The sequence below is a fragment of the Dermochelys coriacea genome, chromosome 1 (genome assembly GCF_009764565.3).
Source record: "Dermochelys coriacea isolate rDerCor1 chromosome 1, rDerCor1.pri.v4, whole genome shotgun sequence".
Classification (NCBI taxonomy): Eukaryota; Metazoa; Chordata; order Testudines; family Dermochelyidae; genus Dermochelys; species Dermochelys coriacea.
In genome coordinates, this window is record NC_050068.2 from 132087982 (window position 1) to 132110411 (window position 22430).

Below are 22430 nucleotides of genomic sequence, written 5' to 3' on the forward strand. Positions count from 1 at the left end.
TTGAATGCCAGCAAACACCAGGACCACACACTGCCATGCTTTCTTATGCAATGATTCCAGACTATGTGCTACTGGCCTGGCATGGTAAAGTGTCCTACCATGGAGGACAGAATAAGGCTGCCCTCCCCAGAAGCCTTTTGCAAAGGCTTTGGGAGTACCTCCAGGAGAGCTTCATGGAGATGTCCCTGGAGGATTTCCACCATAGAAGTGGCATGTCTGACCTGGAGTGGCCATTTGCCTCTTTGGTTTTTTGGTAGGTTTGCCTGAGCTCCTTAAGTTTCTCGCGGCACTGCTGTGGGTCCCTGTTATAGCTTCTGTCATTCATGCCCTTGGAGATTTTTTCAAATATTTTGGCATTTTGTCTTTTGGAACGGAGTTCTGATAGCACAGATTCCTCTCCCCATACAGTGATCAGATCCAGTATCTCCCGTTTAGTCCATGCTGGAGCTCTTTTGCGATTCTGGGACTCCATGGTCAGCTCTGCTGATGGTCACCTGTGCCACACTGGCCAAACAGGAAATGAAATTCAAAAGTCCCCAGGGCTTTTCCTGTTTACCTGGCTAGTGCATCTGAGTTGAGAGTGCTGTCCAGAGCGGTCACAATTGAGCACTCTGGGATAGCTCCCGGAGGCCAATACTGTCAAATTGCATCCACACTAACACAAATTCGACCCAGAAATGTCGATTTCAGCACTAATCCCCTCGGAGGGAGGAGTACAGAAATTGATTTTAAGAGCCCATTAAATTGACAAAAATGGCTTCGTCTTGTGGACGGGTGCAGGGTTAAATCGATCTGATGCTGCTAAATTCGACTTAAACTCATAGTGTAGACTAGGGTTAAGTCTCTCAATTTACATAACTGTAATCCAGGATTTGTATGCAATTTTCTTTCCATGAAAGCCTGATGCTAGCTGCTATGTTTAATTATGTTTCTCTTACCTGTTGCTGCAAAAATACTTTTTGCAACTCTGACTCCTTCAGATGTTCCATTAATGCCATGCTTAGACATCCAGCAAGTACCGCTGTAGGATAAAACAAAACCAATCTCACCTTCCCAGGATCTACAGTGTTACCTTCCAACCACTGAATCAACCTTGATGGTCTTTCTAAATTGTGTGTATCTTGCATTTTAGCATATGTAGGGCTAGAGAATTGCCGGCATTTCTCTTCCATTATATTATGATTTAGAATTATTTCTATGGTTTTATAGTTCATGAGAATAATTTTTGGATTGCAGATTCTGCATAATCCATTTATATTTACATTTAATCTGTATAATATTTTAAGTTTCTCCATAGAAAAAATATTTCCTATTGAACAGATTTATACAGGATAGAGATCAGTTGCAATATTGTGATCTGTCGATGTCAAACTGATCTGCTAGTGACCAACTGCCATAACCAGAGATCACACAGGTTTCTTACTAGGAAGGCACTTTAATATTGTCCTGTGTTCTGACTGTGAGAGTGCTTTATACATGGAGGCTGTGGGGAAGGGGAGGAGCGAGGGCATGGCAGGCTCAGGGGACGGGGTGGAGTGGGGGCAGGGCCTCTGGCAGAGCCAGGGGTTGAGCAGTGAGCACCCCCCGGCACATTGGAAAGTTGGCGCCAGTAGATTTCCTTTTTCCTAGCAGAGCCCTTTACTACAAGTAATCGCCAATCACAGCACTTATTGCAGGGGATCGAAATTGTTCCTTGTAAGGGTGACCCCCCCCCCACAGGCTGTAGCATCCAAGTCCCAGCCCTGCAAATGTGCACCATCAGTAAGAATCTGCAGAACATAACTGTGGGCTCCAACCAGGAGGAAATGCAAGGAAGGTGAGGACACCTACCAGGAAATAAGAGCCATTTTTTTCCCTCATGGAAAAACCAGGAAGAAATTAATAACCAAGAAGAAAGAAAAATTGATTTCAAGATAGCAAGTTCGGAACATTTCTCCTTATTGAAATGTTAATGTGTTAGTCATCTTACTCAGATATGGAGTCAAAACAATTCCAGGCAAGAAGAGAACGGAACAGCTCAGAATTGTTTCTCCAAAGGGTAAAGCAAATAGTATATTTCACATCTTGGTTTGGGACCCATTTCTCCATTCCCCTCACTACCAAGACATAAATGTGAATTTTAGGTTCACAAGAAATGTGATAGCAAGACCTTAACAGGAGAAAAGAGTTATAACACCATCTCTCTACGTTTTAGAGTAGCAGCCGTGTTAGTCTGTATTCGCAAAAAGAAAAGGAGTACTTGTGGCACCTTAGAGACTAACAAATTTATTTGAGAATAAGCTTTCGTGAGCTACAGCTCACTTCATCGGATGCATCTGATGAAGTGAGCTGTAGCTCACGAAAGCTTATGCTCAAATAAATTTGTTAGTCTCTAAGGTGCCACAAGTACTCCTTTTCTCTCTACGTTTTCAAATTCTATGAGCTGTGTTCTTCAGGACCTCACACTATGGGGTCATAATGGTTCCTCCCGGCCTTAAACTCATCTGATCACTGTGACAATGTCTGTGAAGTATTACTTTACAGAATACTGAATTTTAAATGTGTGTTTAAATATTTTGGCAAAAGTTTTAGTGCAACTAAAATGATATGGTAAAACATACATCATATGTTATAGCGTGTTAATGATTAACTGCCTCATTATATCTCTGTTGACTTAATGGGAGTCTGAAAAGAACTGTGAGGTTCCTATTCCATAGTTCAAAAAAATCAGACCGTTCCACATAGGTGCGTTTTTTCCAGCTCTCTGCACTCTGTGTCTAGAACTCTGTTTCATGCAACTGATTCTTCTTCAGTGGTTCAGGCTGCTCACAAACCCACAAAAGTAAGATTCTCTTTTTTTGTACTACTTATTTTATGAAGATCTGATAGAGAACAGCTGGAGGGAGATATGAGTATTTTTTTGCTTCCTAAAAGATTACTTTCCCAATTGGGAACTGAAGAACTAAGTTTTCAGCCATTAAATCATAGGGATATTGCTAAGAATTATCTAATTACTATCTTGCCGTTTTTGAAACTTACTTTTTGTTGGAAGATTTGAATCAAGCAAAGGATTTGGTTAGTAAGCTATGTCCTGAATGCTACAATAAAACTGCATGTAGGCAATAAAACTACACTAAGATAGGATTTGAATGTTAATTGCAAAACACAAGCAAATGCTAAAAATATCAACAAATGAAAATGTTTGCTAACAATGAAATGAAATGAAGCTGGTAAAATGAGTTCTTATGTTAATGGGGAAAGGGAAAACTCATTGGCAATGTCAAAACCCATATCAATGTATTGTGTTGATTTTATAGGGATGAGTTTATAATGGATTTTCTCTTCAAAGTGTTTAAAAATTACACTAGATTTCCAATAGCAAAAACCTTTATCTAGGAGGGAGTCTATTAATAGACCTCCTGGAATCTCTTCCAACCCTAATCTTCTATGATTCTATAATACGGAAAATCATAATACACTTTACTGGTTTATTATTCCTCATTTGTAGAATTTCATTTATATTGAGTCATGTTTATCACTTGCATGAAGGCAAGAGTTCCCACCTGATCATCCTTTTGAGGATGTAGTCCTCCCACCCACCCTGTGATTGTCCTGAGAGCCAGAGGGAAATTCTCTGAGTCTGTGTCCCTGGAGCAGGTGTTGAGCAAGGGCGCAGGGCCGCCACACCACACCCCTGTTTCCCACGGCGGCACTGCTTCATTATCTTTAGCACAAAGATTGAAAGAATTGTTCTCTGTTGTTATTGAAAGTCACGAGGGGTGGGAGGATGGGGGCAGTGAGGGAGGCGCTTGCTGTTGAAGTTTGCTGGAGTGGAGGATAAAGAATTCAAAATCCCTCTCCCAAATTTCAAGTCATCTCACCCCTATCTAAGAAGGATGGGTGGGGAAAAGTAACACCCCCAATATACTAACTGCTTCCAGATTGCCAAAAATCCAAACCATCTTCTGCACTTTAATGGGTGCCAAAAGTCTGAATGATCCCCTGCCCGGCTACCAAAACTTCCAGTGTCCTTGCTGCCACATAATTTAAGGCCTTGGGTGTGATTTGGAGTCTCCTCGTAAGGGCTCCGTTTTGCTGAAAAACAATGCAAGGTACAATTGTGCCTTGAATCTGCCTAACCTGAGGAATAAGGGACCTGGAATGGCAGCTGAACAGCAGGAGTGTGTGTGTCCATGTCTGATTTCCTCCTTGCCATAGATGATAATTGGGTGGGGTGGGGTCTTTAGTGCCTTTCTGGGAAAGGCCTGAAACCATATAAGTCTGACTTCAGGTTTATGCAGGAAAAGAAGCAGCTTTTGTAGTTGCAGAAACTTATGGTCAAAACTAGATTGACTATTGCTGCGGGGAAGCCCAGAGCTAAAACTAAAATTACGTGCAGCCCAGTCTTTGAGCACCCCGAGTCCCAAGAATGATGGAGGTCTCTCATTCCTTCCCCTGAGTGGCTCTGTGGACTATTCTCAGCCCAATGGGCACTAGGTATTTTGTGCTCCTTCCTTCAGAGAGCAACTGTGGGACTGCATTCCCTCCAGCAACTGGAAGCTGATCTCTTTCAGCCAACTTCTTTCCCCCCAAATATTGTGGCTGTCTGGGTTCAGTGCACATCTGTGTAACACCAACAGCCCCCAGTCATCTGCAGGTGGGATCAAACCTGAGACCTTTGAAGTTTAATGCATGAGTGTCTACTGCAGCCACTAAAAGCCATATGGATCTTAGCTAAGGCTGTAGAGCAGCCTCATTAATTTCTCTCTCTAAGGGGTCTCGGTGCCACTAGATGGGACAGAACATCACACCCAGGAGGTGTGTGGATTACTTCTGCACAGTCCCAGCCATGTGCAGATTATCTAGGACCTGCATTTGACTGCCTTAGCATAACTGTCCGACTCCTGGCCTCTTCCTGTGTTGCCCACATTAGATAGGCCTTTGGGGTCCTAGATAGGCCTTTGGGGCCTGGCCTTTGGGGTCCTGGAAGCTCCTGAAAGAATACCTACTCAGTGTTGCCAAGCAACCATTTTGCTGTCTCATTTTTTCCCCCAGCTGCCGCATCTGGGCTGTTGTCTGTGGGAGCTGCTTCAGAGAGGCTCCAAAAAAGCAGGGAGGTTACATAAGATACACTGGCAGAGCCGGGTGTGAAAATTCTCAACTGCACCTGCCTTTTCTACTCTTGGGTCAAGGCAGTACTAACCATGCCACATTGTTCCTGGCCACAACATTTTCTCACTCAAACACAAAAAAACCCCAAACAAAATAACCCATCCTAAAACAGAGGCATTTAGAGAGAAGAAAAGAAACCAGTCTTCTCAACCCCATGAATGTAAATTAAGGAATCAACAAATCAGTGTTTATGGAAATCCTGAGTTTTTGCTCATCCTATAACCAACCTAAATTTTTTTCTCAGGTTAAGAAATATTTTCATAAGGAACTTTCTCACCCCCCCAACTCCTGAAGCAGGTGCTCTGGCCACACTGACTGCAGAATGTTTTTAATGGTTAACCAGAAAGAAAAGCAGTAACAGGCAGAGAAGTGACAATGTCTCATCACGGCATAATCCCAGGGGCAGGGTGGAGCATTGGTGTGATGGATGTGAAGCCGCTCTGTCACAATTTGTGACTATTATATGTTCTGTTTGTCTGGCTGTTGTAAGTGGGACTGCTGTATGAATAGAATAGGTTAATTCAAGCAGGAAAGAGAACGATGGCTTCAGAGAAACCCATTTACATACACTGGAGGGACAGTGTCTAAGCTATTCTTAGTGAAGTGCCACCTCTGACACCCTGCTAAGCTCACTGGACAGTATGTCAAAGGAGAGGGTCTCTGCTGGCAGTCAAGGGAGTATCCAAGCCAGAAGAACTGGAACAGAGAATTTTGGCTGGATTAAAAAGGCAGTCCCTCAAAAGAAGAGTCTGTTGGGAAACCTACTGAGACCAAGACCTTCCAGAGAGCAGGGGTCTGGGGTATGTCTTTAGGTACAATGGCCACGACAATAGACACTTTATTATTCAAATAAACCTCGGCTACGCTTTGTCTTGTTCCTTCTGTTAAGATTAAACCACATCTTGTTTTAAGAAGGCTGTTTGGGGTCACTGTATTCACGACTGGCCACAAGCTCTGTAAGGGAAGAACCATAGGTAACCAAACCCAGTCCAGGGTAAGCACAGTAGATCCACAAGGGGCAGTAGTATAGGACCTGGTTTTAGAGTGGAAGAATTATGCAATTCCACCCCAGGGAATCACAGGAACAAGGCCTCATATCTGAGGTGTGTGCATTCAGAGTGGAGGTCAAAACAACAGTAAGGAACTATCAAATGAGTAGCAGCTGCTGGCCTACATAAACTTGATACCTCTTTTCAGCACATTCCCTTCTCAGATTCTCCCTTATCCTAAAGACTCCTTCTCTAATCCTAATCCTCACAGAAACCATGACATCATACACTGGTAGCCACTAGCATTTCATATAATTCTGGAGGTGCCTGGTAGTGACTCCATAGTTAAGTTGGAACTGGTCATTCTAGAAGTAGCGACAGGAAGGCCCACTTTGTCCCTCAGCAAGGCAGGGTTCAGTAGCAGAGAGGGCCCACAGTAATTCCCTTAGCAGCTGGGTCAAATCTGTATGTGAACAACTGGTGCACTCTTCTTCTGCCTCTTCCAGTATGGTGTTGGTGGGGCCCCAGAGAGCTGTGTGTTCTGGAGTTAAAACTTCCTATAGAGTCACTGAACAGCTCATCCCTCTCTGAGCTATTGTTTCTATTGCAGACTCAGGTGAATGTTGCAGTATTTTTTTTTTGTATTAAAAATACTTTTTAAAAAAATACATAAGCTGTGATTTTGTTGTAATCATATGACCCCAGGAGTTGGTAACTTAGGCACAGTTCTATAGTGGGTATGCATTAATCTGGCTCTATACGCAGAGGAGCTTTTGTCTTGGTTTTAACAGGGAATTTCATAGTTATTTATGTTGTATTATCATACTACATTTGGATAGTTTTACTACACTAAATTTATTAATTCCAGATATTCATAGAATCACAGAAATCAGAGACTGAAACAGTCCCATAAGTCATCCAATACTGACTTGTTTGTGAAATTCACAGGCTCTATCTGCTAGCAGTCAGTTGATGATCAGAGTAGTTATTTACCAGTGATTTATAAATATAGAGTTTTGAGCTATGCACAAAGGCTGGGAGTTTCAAAAGTGTTCAGCTTTGGCCTATCTTTGTTCCTACTGGCATCAACTCACTTTACTAAGAGCGGAGGTAATTCAACAATGGAAATTTTATATGCAGTGCTCCCAGTGCGAGACAAATATAATAGCTGCGCTTCGTAGATGTGAAACTAAGACAGAAAACATGCTATCTATAATTCCCCATCGGGATGTAATACCGATGTGGTTATTAGCAGCTATTAATTACTGATTTCTATAAAAGAGATGATTAAATAATGTACCAGATTGAAGAGCCTTTATTAATGTAATGCATTTTGAGCAGATAAAAATAGAGGTCGGTTTGCCAGACCTCCTCCCCCGCCCCCCCAAAAAACAATTGATTAAATATACATTTGCAATATGGAGATTATCTTCTTCCCACAGGAAATGGACATTCTGGATTCTGTCTGAAATGCAGAAGTGCAGTGGAAGCTGATATGATCAAACTGAAGAATATGCTGTATCTAGCTAGTGCCCAAAACTGTCTGAGCTATCCTGTTTTCTCTGGAATTATCTTCAGTGCTGAAGTAAGTATAAAACATACCAGTATATCAAGAAGGAATGTCTTTGTCCGGACCTACTATATATTATTGGATAAAAAGACTAACTGTTGGATTTTTCTACCCAAGAATTCCAAAGCGATCTTTGACATTTTACACTCTCAGCTAGATTTTTTGTAAGGAACATTTTATACTCTCAGCTTGCTAGATATGGCTTGGATATATTTGTGAAATTCTAAATAGTTAAATATATAGAAAAGGTATATGTGTTAACATTCAAAACCCCTCACTCTAGATCTACCTATTGTTTTGAGAGGAAAAATTTGGCCTAATATATTGTCTTTCTTGAATCAAGCCCCCAGTCATAGTCATAAACTAAATGTATCTGGACTATTATTAAAAGATGGAAGAGATCGGAGAATGGATAGCTCATGGAATTTAAAGATGTATAGCGCCTGTCAGGTCTGTGTAATAAATTAAATTCAAATCCAATTATCATTAGTGGCAATGAATCATTGCTATAGTTATTTGAAAGCCTATGTGAAACAGTTGGGGTCTCAGCCCAGTTCTTAGTTAAAAAAATTTCTGCATGACAAAGCCAATCAGCATGATTAATTTGCATGCTGTTGGTAAACTCAGCATATGAGCCAAGGACTGAAATATTCCACTACTATGCCATGGTGACCGGAACTGAGGAAGCTGGGGAGGTTATAACGAGTCACGATTTGTGAATCTAACACAATGTTATTCCACTATGGGGATGAATGGGGAAGTTGATGCTTACAGATCTCTTGTTTTCAGTCAGTCTAACGTTGATCCCTTCAGCTCAAAGCTACAATGGCAGAATGAAGAAGCTTGCAGGGCCACTGCCTGCATTCTGTGGGTAAACAGAGGATTTCAGACTCCAAGACTGTAAAATATACTAAAACCATTCATAACAATGTGCACCAATGGAGAAAATAACTTTGGGAAATACATGAAGCTTGCCTTTCGGTTTACGAATGTAAAATAAATCCTATAATACTTGCCACTGGGGGACGTTCCTCCCCACCCCCAGTACAACAAAGTGAATTGAAAGAAAACCTTGATGTCATTCAGCTATAAACACTAACCTTCAAAAATTCACCACGGTTAAAGAAAGGAGACTACCATACTTCCTCTGTATGTGTACTCTCTCATGTGTACATACATACATACACAAACAAACTAACTAATATGATCATGTTCATAATGATATATTGTGTTTTTTTTCAGTGCCTCTGCAATTGTCTGTATGGCTAATATGCCCACAACAGAATTGTGACATTTGTTGAAGATCTCCAGACCATGACCTCCCTAGTCAGCACTTCTCACCTCCAACTAGCTGCTTTTGCTTTTGGTACAATAGGCTGGATCTTATGCACTATTTCAATGGGACTTGTGGAATGGAGAGTATGGCATGTGGACAACACCACCATCATCTCCTCTGGCATTGCATGGGTGGGAATATGGAAAGTTTGCTTCATCAGTTATCTTTACGTCTCCTCTGACCTTAAAGAACAGATCTGTCATAAAATGAATGACTATGAGACCTCCATCCCCAATGCAATTTTTGTTGCTCAGGGCCTCCTGCTGATTGCCATGGTTGTTGGTGCACTGGGAATGGCTTCCACTATATTTGCTCTGAGGAGTATTTATATGGGAATACTTTACAAAACTCAGATCATCCGTTTTTTTCTAGTGGCTGGATTCTTGTACCTAGCTGCAGGTCTTTGTGTCTTAATTCCAGTGAGCTGGAATTTCTATTCTGTAGTGCACAACCAAACAATCTCCTTTCCCCCTTCTTTCTACATGCCCTCCAGCCCAGTGGCCCAGGAAGTTGGTGCTGCTATTCCTCTTGGGATCATCTCTGCCATCCTGCTGTTGATGAGTGCGACTTTCTCTTTTTCTTACAGATTTCCTGTCATGCCAAATGCTGGGGTATAATCCTGATAACAGAGACTTGAACTTTGTACCAAACAGGTGGAGGATAGTTAAAATATAAATATAATGACCCAGGAACTGCATGTTAAGGCCTTATCTGGATTTTATTCTAACTTACAGTGGCATTAATATTTGGGTACTCAAACCAGTTGAATACCAGTAAAGGCCATGGTTAGTGCATTTGCACATAAACAATTAATCCTATTAAGTGCCACACATTATTAAGGACTCACAAACGAGATGAATGGTTGATTTGTGCCACAGCTGCTGACTTTGAGCATTTGTTATCATCTGCATATATGGATTTTATTCACGTATTAAAGTTTAGAAACATTAAGCTGTTTAATATGTTCAAGGAATTGATGTTGTTCCACTGAATTAGGTCCTTCCACTATTATGTACCTCGTGCAGCTACATTTTCTAAACGTGAACTTGTCTTTTTTTGCTCCCAAGATATTTTTGTCCTGCATAGAAGACTTTCAGTGACATATCAAGAAATCTAGTACATACCATAGTCAAACTCAACTTGAATATTGTTGCAATTGTATTATATGAGTCTCCATGTATTGTACTAAAGAGGTCTTACTAGTTTCTCTTCTATCTGTAGAGTGCCCTCTAAAGTTGATTGTATTTGATCCTATATTTATTGGTATGTCTTTACCAATGCTTGCTGCAAATCTTCACCTGAAGATATCGTGAATTATCTGTTCCTCATTTAAACAAAAGATCCACAAAGTCTGCAAACATATGCTTCTTGATCAGAGACTGCACTAATTCAAAAAGGAATGTGAAAGGGGGAAACATCTTTCACCAGTGTCGTTACTAAAATATTTCTTGTGTCAAAAATCTGTTCTTTCTATCATCAGAAATACATGCATGAAACTTTTGGTGGCAGCAACTCTTTTATATGTTAATTGGATTTTTTAAAATATCCAAAGCACAGCAAACCAGAGAAGCCCACAAAAATCAGGGTTTCGGGGAACGACTGAGCAGTAGTGGAAAGAGACCTTTTATTGAGTAAAGTCCCATGAGAGGCCCTGAATTTTCAAATCTCTGTTACAAGAGTCATAGGAATATAAATGAACATACATACATGAAGATTCATTGCTTTAATTACAATGCGTTTTAGAATATATTCATGTAAACATTAACAGCAGAAGATGTAGAATGCCAACAAACTAGTTCTTCTGACTGGCAGTTATTTTTGGTAATTATTTCTGCTGTTGCTTTTCATTCTTAATTTCTGAGGTTAAAAAAATGAAAATGATGAAAGCAAAGCCAAATTCTTGCAATTCTTCCAATTTTCCACTTCTGGGGAGACATGCAACCATATCCATCTTCTCCCCCTGCCAATCAACTCTACTTCTTCCCCCATTCCTTTCAGGATCCTGTTCAAAATTGCCTGATTTGGCCAATTCTGCCTCAGTTTCACCCATGCAAACCCCATGGAAATTATTAGGCTTGCATGGGTATGTGTCAAGGGAATTTGTTTCTTCATTGACACACTATGACTTTCCCTAGACTATTCTATGACGAATTCTATGATTCTATGATTCTATGATCCTGTGAACCTCGTCTCCCTCTCCTACCTCTCTGTTTCCTCTGCTGCTAGAACCAGCTTTCTCACTGGTGCTAATTTACGGTCTCACCACTGGGGCTAGACAGCCTTTTCCTCTGCAGCTTACACCACTTTCAGTAGAGTATCTCCAAAGCTCATCAACTTTTCCCCCTACTTTTTAAATCTTCTCTGAAATAGTAGCTTATCTCTCTTGTGTCTAACTTGAAATTTCTTTCACCTTCTGCAATTATTTATTATTTAATACCATAACTGTTTGTAATGGTATAAAAGACTTTGGAATAATGTTTATGAAACCAAAAGAATTAGAGGTGGAACAGACCCGTTAGCTAATTTATTCCAGCCTGCTGCTAGTGAAAGTTGGATTTTCATGATACATTTTGTAATGCTTCATCCAGTATAGTTTTAAATGTTCCAAATAAACAAGCTTCTATCAGTTCTCCTGATATATTATACATCATAAAGTTTCCATTTTACTTTCTTGTCTTTGTACCAGAACAAGGTAGGGGTACACATGTGTGTGTGTGTGTGTTTCAGTAAAGTAATAAACTACGAACATTTTCTGGCAAAACATTTTTAAAGTTTGAAATTTAATAAAAAGCAGCAGCAACACAGATGTTGATCAGTTTATTTGGACATAAAATGTGTGTAATTCCAACTGTTTTCCTCGACCACATTCACTGACCCATTGCCTTGGGATTTTTTTCATTCTTCTTAGCTAAAACCAAAAACATATAGAAATGTGGTTATATGGTGGTATTGTTCCACTCAGTGCTGATGTCTGTTTGTTCACTGTGTCCTGAGGTGTGACTTTGAAGCATTGTTTGTATGGAACTTCTGAGCTCTAAAGCTCTGAACTGTAAAGTAACCAGGACTATGATAAGATGAGAGAGACAGCCAACCTAACAGAAATCTGTGTTAGGGGTTAGAGCACAGATTTCAAAGATTGTTGGTCTAGCTCCTTTGATTATCTGAAAGCTTTGGGTGGCTCCCATTATCTTTGGATAATTGGGGTTGTACTGTTTGCCTGTGTGTATTCCTGAAACAGTATTTATTTCTTTATAAATTTCTACAGCATATAAATGCATATATTATTTATTAACCTGTCCCTCTGTGCAGTTCAAACTTAATATCCAACAGCAATAGCAACACTATCCTTAGTGTGTGTTTATGTACATTAAAACATAGGTCTGTAGTCATATACCATAGAGTTTTAACACCCTGGACGTCTCCCAAAACAGAAATGAAATTTTGGCCTCATTGATATCAATGGCAAAACTACCATTAACTTCAGTGGAACCAGGATTTCAACCTAAATTTACTGAATGTTTTGCTTATGAAGGTTAAGATTCTGGCATCCAGGAAAATTGAAGCTGTTGGTTTTTTTATCCACAAATGTGGTACAGTCCATGAGCTGTAGTGCAAACTTCTCCATGCTACCTTACTAGTGACCTTGAAACTGCCCTTTGGATTCCACCCTGTCTGGGAATGCTAGTCTCCATACTAGCTCAGTCTACAAATACACCCAGTCCTGTTTTATTTTTCTGATCGTGGTTTGATGTTTTGGATTATCTGTCTGAACCTTTCACTGGTGTAACAAATGTCTTTTTAGGGGGAAAAGAATTATTTGGGGATTTTCTTTTAATTGACTAATGAATTATATCAGTCAATCCATAGGCATAAGGAAGGAGAATACACCTTTTTGACATTTTAGGATACTGATTTGTTTGTAACATCTGCCTCACTTGCCTATTTGTTGCTCTGATATCAATTGATAAAGCAATTGACCTCATTGGGAATAGGATTAGAATCATAGAATCATAGAAGATTAGGGTTGGAAGAGACCTCAGGAGGTCATCTAGTCTAACCCCCTGCTCAAAGCCAACCAGGACCAACCCCAACTAAATCATCCCAACCAGGGCTTTGTCAAGCCAGGCCTTAAAAACCTCTAAGGATGGAGATTCCACCACCTCCCTAGGTAACCCATTTCAGTGTTTCACCACCCTCCTAGTGAAATATTTTTCCTGATACCTAACCTAACCTAAACCTCCCCTACTGCAACTTGAGACCATTGCTCCTTGTTCTGCCATCTGCCACCACCGAGAACAGATTGTGCCCTAGCAGACTGTAATACATTGGAAGTGTCTCTGTGAAAATTGTTTGGGTCACACAAAAAACATTTTTCAAGAAAAGTAGCTGTAGTTTGCCAATGTAAAATTAAAAAGAACTTAACATGCCACTTTTTATACTCCATTGGTTATTGACAGACGTTTATTATTCAATTCCCAGCAGTCGTTATTTAAATAATGGACCAAACTAAAAAGAACAGTTGAAACAAATGAGAACAGGAGAGGCTCAATTGCAGAACATGCTGTTTCTGACAGGAAAGCAATACATTTTTGATCCAACAATTTTTCACAAGGGTTATAACTTCACAGCTGATTTTGGGTACTTCAATTTCTTAAGCACATACCAATGTGAGGAAGAAATGTTTTTGTTCTTATATGTGTTATGGGATGCTACTTGGAGAGAGATCAGAGAATGACTGGTGGATTTCCTTCCTAACATTCCAAAATCATTTTCCAGCCATTTACACATAGATTCATCTTCAGTACACAATACAATGTAATTTTGTATAGTGTCTTACTTAAAAACTGCAACATAAAACCCTTTGCAGAATTAAATTACAGTGGCAAAGTTAATATGGAAAAAAAGCAGAGGGAATAAAAATTAAAAGATGTAGGAAAGGGAAAAAAGAGATGACTTCAATGAGATTTGAAAAGACGTGGAGTATAGGTGTGATGCAGAGACACAAGATGGCTGATTCAGATGGCAAGGGTTTCTTAACAGAAAGCTCTCTCACCAGATTGTATGAAAGGACCAGAGAAAAAACAGAGACGCAAGGTCAGATATACTGGCCTGTGAGGCAGACTGGAGCAAATCTTGGGAAGTTTGTAAAAAGAGGACGACCTTAAACTGAATCCTGAAATAAACAGGGGAGTTATTAAAGGATACATTGCTTTAGGAATATGAAATAAGGAATATGGTTTTAGAAATTAAGGACTTAATTCTTCAACTGTATTGAGCAGGATATATTTATATGATTAACCCCATTGAAACCTTAGTAAGTGTGCCAAACCTTGCCCCAAAAGCCTATAATAACTATCCCAGGTCTTCTCTCTCTTAGTGCCTTGATCAATTCTTCACTTTCCCTTCCTGCTCTTTGATGGCATAAACTCCTAAAAAAGCTCTCTCTCAATTTTTTTTTTAAAGTTACAAGGCTATTTTAGAGCTTAACCCACTCTGGTCTTACCTGGAAAAATTTGAAATGCCACTTGTAATTTCCTGAACTTTAGGAGATTAAAATACTTCAAAACAAAGATTTTTTTTGCTAAAAATAAATGTTCAAGTTTACCTTGTATAGAATATATCTGGAATTCTGTACTAGAATAATGAATGCACTTGTGGCAAATTGTTCTCTTAAAATAGCACACTAATGGACATGAAAATTATAGGCTCCAAGTCCATTCAGATATCCACTAAGGAAAACTGAACTGTGATTCCTTTTATGAATGTCCCCATCAACATTGCCAGACACAGCATCAGTTCATAAAGCCATCTTTCTCTCAACCAAAAATATTCCCATTCCCATCCCCTACTGAATCAGTTTAGTCCCATCTCCTTACTGAAGAGAGGAGGGATGGTCTGATAGTTAGAGTGCTAGCTGGGTAGAGCTGGGTTCAGTTCCCTGTCCTCCACACACTTCCTGAATGATGTTAAAGCATAAGCTTTCGTGAGCTACAGCTCACAAATGCATCCGATGAAGTGAGCTGTAGCTCACGAAAGCTTATGCTCTAATAAATTTGTTAGTCTCTAAGGTGCCACGGGTACTCCTTTTCTTTTTGCGAATACAGACTAACACGGCTGCTACTCTGAAACCTGAATGATGTTAGTCACTTATGTCTACATTTTAAAATGTATTTAGATGCCTAAACATGCAGATAGGTTCCTAGTTGTATTTGAATGGGAGTTATGCATATAGAAGCTTTCGTAACTATAACTAGGCTACTAGATGCATCGTTAGGTGCCTAAACACCTTTAAAAATCTGTGTCTCAGCTCCACATCTGTAAAATGGGATAACAGTACTTCCCTACCTTAGGGAGGTGTGATGAGGATAAAGACAGTAAAGATTGTGAGGTGCACTGATACTATAGTAATGGAAGCCAGCTATGTGCTTAAGATAGATCCATAGATTCTCTTAAGGCTTAAGATTCTCTGTAAAAAAGCAAATTCCACGTTTTTCCGCGGTAAACAGATTTCTAGGGTCCCTGGGAATGAGGGTCAGACGCAGAGACAAGAAAGGATTGTGGATAGAAAATGGAATTTTATGGGAAGCAAGGGGATACAGAGAAGAGAAGAAGGGAAGCCAAGAGGCACGGGCTCCTGGGCACTATGATAATACATATAGTCAATAAAAACAGCATGGCAGTGGGGTGGACGACAATAGCTGGGGCGAATATGAAAGAGCGGAAAAAAATGAGAAAGAGGAGGCTTTTCAAAGAGGGTAGAAAATATACTGAAGAAAGAGCAGAGGGAAATGAGAGAAAACGCTACGGAGAGAGACCTGAAAAGAAAAATACAAGGGCCTGATCCGGTTCTTCTGGTAACATTCTCACTGATTTCAATGGGAGCAGGAGCAGGCCTGTGGAGTACCTGGCTACTTGCTTTCCAGTGTCCAGGGAGGAAGCCCGTCCTCTTAAAGCCAACAGGCTCTGACGTGGGTGGAGCTGAAGCAGAACCAGGCTCCCTGCGCTTGGGTTTGTCTGCTTCCCAGCTGGCTCAGAACCCTGCCCACTAGTTGCCATGGCACCCAGGGAAGAGGGAGCCGGATTTCCCTCGGAAAGGCCTGTAGAGGCCCTTGGCAGCTCTGCCAAGTCCTGGGCCGTTGCATGTACGTATGTGCACAGGGCTGGATTAACTCATCACCGGGCCCTTGGCAAACAAACTTCTGGGCCCCTCTCCTGGCCAGCTAAATTAGATGCTCTAGTGACCTGGATGCTTTCATACTAACCCAGTCCAGCCCAGCGCAGCTACACTGGTGAGCTATTAAGCACCTCCAGCTCCCGCTACACAGATGTAGCGGGGAGCCTTGGTGCAGGACCTGGCTCAACAGCAGTGGCAAGGGGGCACAGTGCTGGTTTGGCCCAGCTTTCCTTTTGTCATGACAGAGGAGCGGCCAGGCCAAATTTGAGTGAGTGGCATTGTGACCTAGCACGTGGGCCTCTCCATGAATTTGGCTTTTAGGCATGTGCCGAATCTGGCCCCATATGTGTTAATGTGTGTGCGTATAAAAATATAATATATTATTTTATTTATATTCTGCTTCATTTCAGTGGACCTGCACTTGTCTGCATTTGCCCATGACAGGGCACTTCTTGAAGATCTCCGGACCATGACCTCCCTGGTCACTAGTATTCACCTCCAGATAGTTGGCCTTGCTCTGGGTATGTTAGGCTGGACCCTGTGCATCATCTCAATGGGACAAGTGCAGTGGAGAGTGTGGCATACAAGTAACACCACCATCATCTCCTCTGGCATCGCTTGAATAGGCATCTGGAAAGTTTGTTTTAACAGTCACGGCAAAGTCTCCAGAGACCTTCGAATAATGTTCTGTCACAAATTCCGTTTCAATGGTGCCTTCATTCCCCAGGAAATTTCTGTTGCCCAGGTCCTTTTATTGGCTGCTACAGTCCTGGGGGCACTAGGAAAAGCTTTCACTGTCTTTGCTCTGAGGAATATTTATGTGGGAATTCTTCTCAAAACTCAGACTGTCAGCTTTTTCCTAGCTGGGGGATTCTTGAAAATATTTACGGGTGTCTGTGTCTTAATTCCAGTGACCTGGAATTGTTATTCTGTAGCATACAATTGCGCTATCCCATTTCCTCCTTCTTTCTACATGCCCTCCAGCCCAGAGGCACAGGAAGTTGGTGCTGCTATTCCTGTCGGGATCGTGTCTGTCATCCTGCTGATGATGAGTGGGACCTTTTCCCTTTCTTACAAACATCCTGTGATGCCAGATGTTACGGGTGCTTTCTGATAACAGACTTGAGCTGCCTGAGAGAAAGCTGGAGCATAGCTACAAGATAAACATAGTAGCCCAGTGACTTTGTGTGTTCAAGGAGCTCTCTGGATTTGCAGTGACATTAATATGTTGGTACTGGAACACAGGGGCACACCAACAAAGTATGTGATTAATGGATTTGCAGTGACATTAATATGTTGGTACTGGAACACAGGGGCACACCAACAAAGTATGTGATTAATGATTTTCACTTAAACAGTTATTCCTAATAATTACGAGACATTGGTACGGACTCAACGTTAAGTGAACTGTTGATTCACTCTACAGTTGCTGACTGCTATCGTTTGCCTTCTATATACATGAAATTTATATGTTTTTATTTTCTTTCAAAATAGGTATTTAACTTTTCATTGTTGACTGTTCATTTAACTGAATTTTTCCTACTGTAATCAACACCTGACACTAAAGTCTTTAAATCAAGATTGGCTGTCTTTCTAAATGATATCTATGCAGCTAGTTTAACCAGAAGTTATGGCCTCTGTTATGCAGATGGTCAGACTAGATGATCATAGTGGTCCCTTATGGCCTTCAAATTTATGAATGCCCTGTTTTTCCATCCACCTTGCATCCTGACACACATTTTTTGAGTATAATGAGATGATTAACAAGCTTAATCTGTTATTAATGCAGTATCCATCACATTTTATGCTCTGATACTTAAGAGCCAGCAGAGGGAGCATGAGTTAACAAATCCTGTTTCTTGAGAGATTAATTGCTGACTTCAGTGATGACGATGATGTTGAACAAAAAAGAGAGCCACAAGTTCTGGGGTGGGGGGGAAACATTCATTACAGTGTTGTTAAAACCAGCAACAAATGAAACTACTGTGGCTGAATGAAAAAGGACAATGTTGACAGAGAAAACATATTTCTTTCATGCTTTTAAAAAGGCTTTACAAACAATGAGGATTTTAGGTCAGTCCAGTCTGGCTGATTGATTTAAGTGACTGAACTCAGGCTTAGGAACAACTCTGCTCTTATGCCAGCTCTGATACTAGTCTTCTGTGTGTCCTACGGTGAGTCACCTAACCGGTCTCTGCCTCTCTTTTTGGTAATAACACTTACCTAAAGGCAGGTCTACACTACCGCTTAAGTCGACTTAACATACATTGCTCAGGGATGTGAAAAAGCCACCCCATGAGTGATGCAAGTTTTACACTGTCCACAACCGCACTGTGTCAGCATAAGACACTATCCTGCCAACGTTGCTTCCGCTGACTGGTGAGCACTCTCCCGTTGGCATAGCGCGTCTTCTTAACCAGATGCACTACAGTGGCTCAGCTGCATTGGTGCAGCTATGCTGATGTAGCACTGTAGTGTAGACTTGCTCTAGATCATAGGAATGTTGTGAGGGTTCATTAATGTTTGTAAAGTGCTTGTAAAATGGAAAGCGCTGTATGTATTCTAAGTAGTATTTTAAAACCTATAATGTTTAAAAAAAAGTTGTCGCCACTGGACTGGTGTGACAAGGGTGAATGTGCACACTACAAAGTGATTCAGCATTCCTGAGAGGATGTGGCAATCAAAGGGTTCTAATAGTATCACTGTTAGTTATTGGAGTAGATTAAGGCAAACCCTGCTCATTTAACTGGCTGCAGTTATTAAAAGAGATATTGGAAAGAGCATCTGCCGCAGAGCTGTAGTGCTGCCTTTTATCTTAAGAGCACACATCACATTGTTTTTCCATATTCAAAGAGCATCCATTTAGTTTAAAATGAACTTATTTTTTATTAAAGAAAACAACAAAAAGAAATAAAACATAGGGCTAGATTCACAAAGGGACTTGGTCACTGCAGTGCTGAGTGTTGCAGCACCTAACTTTTAGGCACCCGGCCGCTTAGTGGAATTCACAGCCATGATGTAGGTACCCAGACTCCCTGTGCTATGCATAAGGAGAGTTAGGTGCCTAAGAATGGGAATCACAGAAGCTGGTACATTGAGTGGGGAGCTGCCTAAGCTAACCAGTAGGAAATGCTGAGGACAGGAGTGGGGCCCTCAAAGGGAGTTAAGTGCCTAACACTGGATTAGAGGGAGTCACTTATCTCCAGCTGGAGTTCACAGCCATCTACTCTCCCCTGAAGTTAGGTGTTGTTTTTTTTTTTTTTGCAAGAAATGCTGAAGGAGCAGGTGGTGGTATCCCACTTATAGCCTCTAGCCAAGTGGTTTGGTTCTCTCCCAAGAGGTTTGGTTCTCTCCCAAGACCCAATTCAGATCCCTTTTCCACATCAGATAGAGGAGGAAATTGAATTGGGGTCTCCTACAGCCTAGTCCCTTCGCAGGCCATTTTGTAGGGGTATATGCATGCTCATAGCATGCCTACTGAGTCAGGCCCCAAAGAAAAGATAAGTGGGGGAATGCCTATTTTGTGAATCCTGCTGGGATTTAGAGATAAATTAGATACCCAGCTGCTGAGTGGTGTTCCAGCTTAACTGTGCACCTATTCACCTGCACACTGACTCACCTGCTGAAATTTAGGTGCTGTGTACACTTAGGCACCTCTAGAGTAAAGTGGCAGCTGACCACGGGGTTGTGAATGCTAGTGGCACTTAAATATTGGTGTTAGGTGCCTAAAATGGCAGTTAGGTTTATAAGTCCCTTTGTGAATCCAGCCCAGAACATCTCCATGAGGGTCTGCACTGGGTAACAGGTTGCATCCACTCTGAGTGCAGAATGAATGCAGTGTCTACACAGGCAGAGATCTCAGAAATTCAAAAATGCTATACACGGAAAACAAAGATATTACCGTTTCAGAGCTACAGTTTGCTTCTAGAACAGGCTGGTTTGAGTCAAATAAATACCTGTGTCCAGATTCTCATCTGAAATCAATGAAGCTACGCTAATTTACATCAGCTGATGATCAATCCCCTGGCATACACAACTATATTCAAAATATTTCAGTTTGTGCCTGCTTACATATAGTCTGAATTTAACCTTTAATGCCTTTCAAATGTGCAACAGGGCCCTAAAGAAATTCTCTGAAGTTTGAGACTTTGGGCTGATTACCAAGAGGCTAAATCAACTAGATCAGATTCATTTCAAACAGGAATTTATTCAGGGAACTCCTATGGCCTGTTTTAAATGGGATCATGATGGTCCCTTCTGACCTTACGATCTATGAACGTTTGCTGATCTCTTAATGAGTAATGTGTTTCTAAATATGAGAAGGGTTATTTTCCCCATCTGCTTTTTTATTTTATTTATTTGTGTAATGGGACAGACTTTTGGCTGGGAAAATCTTCTCCTCTAGATTTTAGTTCTATAATAAAAAGAGATAGGGTAGGAAGATTATTATTAAGGGAAATACTTTATATTTTCACTGGGATTCCAGCAGAATAAAAGTGTGGCAACAAAAAGGCATTTGTCCTGAAGGATGTTTTGAGTAAGGAATTTTCTATAATTAGGTAAGTTGTGACTGAGAGTTTTGCTTCTAATCAGAGTGAAATCGTTAAACAAGGAAGATTCCTGGAAAAGTAATTTGGCAATGGGTTTTAGACTGCTGTAACAACTCTGCCAGTAGGAAGAGAGCCATTTTTCATTTTCTATTTATTGTCTGGGTTAAAGTCTTGATGAAGACTATCTTTATTGTTTTGTAACTGTAACATGCTGGCAGAATGATAACAGTATACTATTGCTGCAGTAAACTAATGGAGTTACATGGTTAGCTCAGTTGATAGTGGTCTGTGTTGTAGTGCAGAAGATCTTGGATTCAAACTCATGTTGTTATCATTTAAGAGACAGGAAAGATTCATTATAGGCTGACTGAGGTCAAATGCATGAACATGTATGTGACCTAAGGGATTTCTGAAGAGCCAGCCAAATAATTGTGTTGTGTCAAGCTGCATATAACTTATACTTTCCAGATCCATAACTGAGATAATGTACAATTTTGTTTTCTGTACACAAAGAGCTTTTAGCGGAGATAAGGAAGAATGGACTATAACTGTTATTCTGTCTAACATTTATTCAGTCTCTCACCACCTCTCCGCCAATGGTTACTACCGTTTAAAGAGTTCAGGTGAGCAGATGTCACAATGAAGGCTGCCCCACCTCATGTGGCAAGGTTCTAGAGCATTCTGAAGTGTGTACGTTATAGAATTATCAAATGAGCTCGTTACAAACAATAACCAGGGAAACAAGATTTATGGTATGAAAATGTTTAGCTTTAAATTCTAGACTTAACAGTTTAGGAGAGTTCTTGTTCAGCAATATTTGTTTGTTCTGCTACCGAGATAGTCAAAGAGGAGTCTTGACCAGCTGGAAAATCTGCATACTCTCTTAAGTGTATGAATAGCCTACTATTTTACTGTGTAGTTTAGAGATAGTGCTAAGTACAGTAATTGTGTTTGGTCTGCCAAATTTTAATGTAATGAATGTAAACATAGTACTGTAATTGTAGGAATGCAATTGTTTCAGCCCTCAAAATTGAATTAAGAAAAGGTTGCTTGCTCTTTGGGATAGAGACTGCATCTGTCTTTGTAAGTGGAAGGCAACCAGCACATTTTGAGAGTTAATAATAATCCCTAGCTCGTATACAGTGCTTTTTATCAATCGATCTTCAACACACTTTACAAAGGAGGTCAGTATCATTATCCCCCCTTTACAAATGGGGAAACTGAAGCACAGAGGGGAAAATGACTTGCCCAGTATCACCCAGAAAACTATTGGCAGAGCCAGGAATAAACCCTAGGTCTTCTGATTCCCAATGCAATGTGCTATCCATTAGTCCATATTCCTACAAGCTAAATAGTTAACCATACTTAATTAATAATGAATACTTCTAGGTTCAGATCCTCAAAGGTGTTTAGACACTTAACTTCTATTGAGTACAATGGGAATTAGGTATCTAAATACCTTTGAGGATCTGGGCCCTAGTTCCTAGCATATAATTTTGATTACTTCCCTTAATCAGAAGGCAGCATTTGCCACCACAGCTGAGGACCCCAAGTACATCATCATTTCCTTTCTTATTAACATAAGAATGTCCATGGTCCAACTAGCCCAGTATCCTGTCTTCCAACAGTGGCCAGAGATAGGCGCTTCAGAGGGGATGAA

At 40.7% G+C, this 22430-nt stretch overlaps 2 protein-coding genes across 2 annotated transcripts; both read left to right on the forward strand.

The window, feature by feature from the left end:
* The first annotated feature begins 9003 nt into the window (after window positions 1–9003).
* LOC119850502 (claudin-34-like) lies at window positions 9004–9663 on the forward strand. The gene has a single exon (XM_038388621.2). The coding sequence runs from the start codon at window positions 9025–9027 to the stop codon at window positions 9661–9663; it is 639 nt and encodes a 212-aa protein (XP_038244549.1). The 5' UTR covers window positions 9004–9024.
* Window positions 9664–16680: 7017 nt separating this feature from the next.
* On the forward strand, window positions 16681–17334 carry LOC119852102 (claudin-34-like). Its single transcript, XM_038393077.2, is given in 1 exon segment — window positions 16681–17334. A coding segment is annotated over 1 exon segment (645 nt). The 5' UTR covers window positions 16681–16689.
* The last annotated feature ends 5096 nt before the right edge of the window (window positions 17335–22430 follow it).

Bases quoted from the DNA above. Each gene is read 5' to 3' on its own strand.
- LOC119850502 (XM_038388621.2), top strand. From the start codon at position 9,025: ATGACCTCCCTAGTCAGCACTTCTCACCTCCAACTAGCTGCTTTTGCT.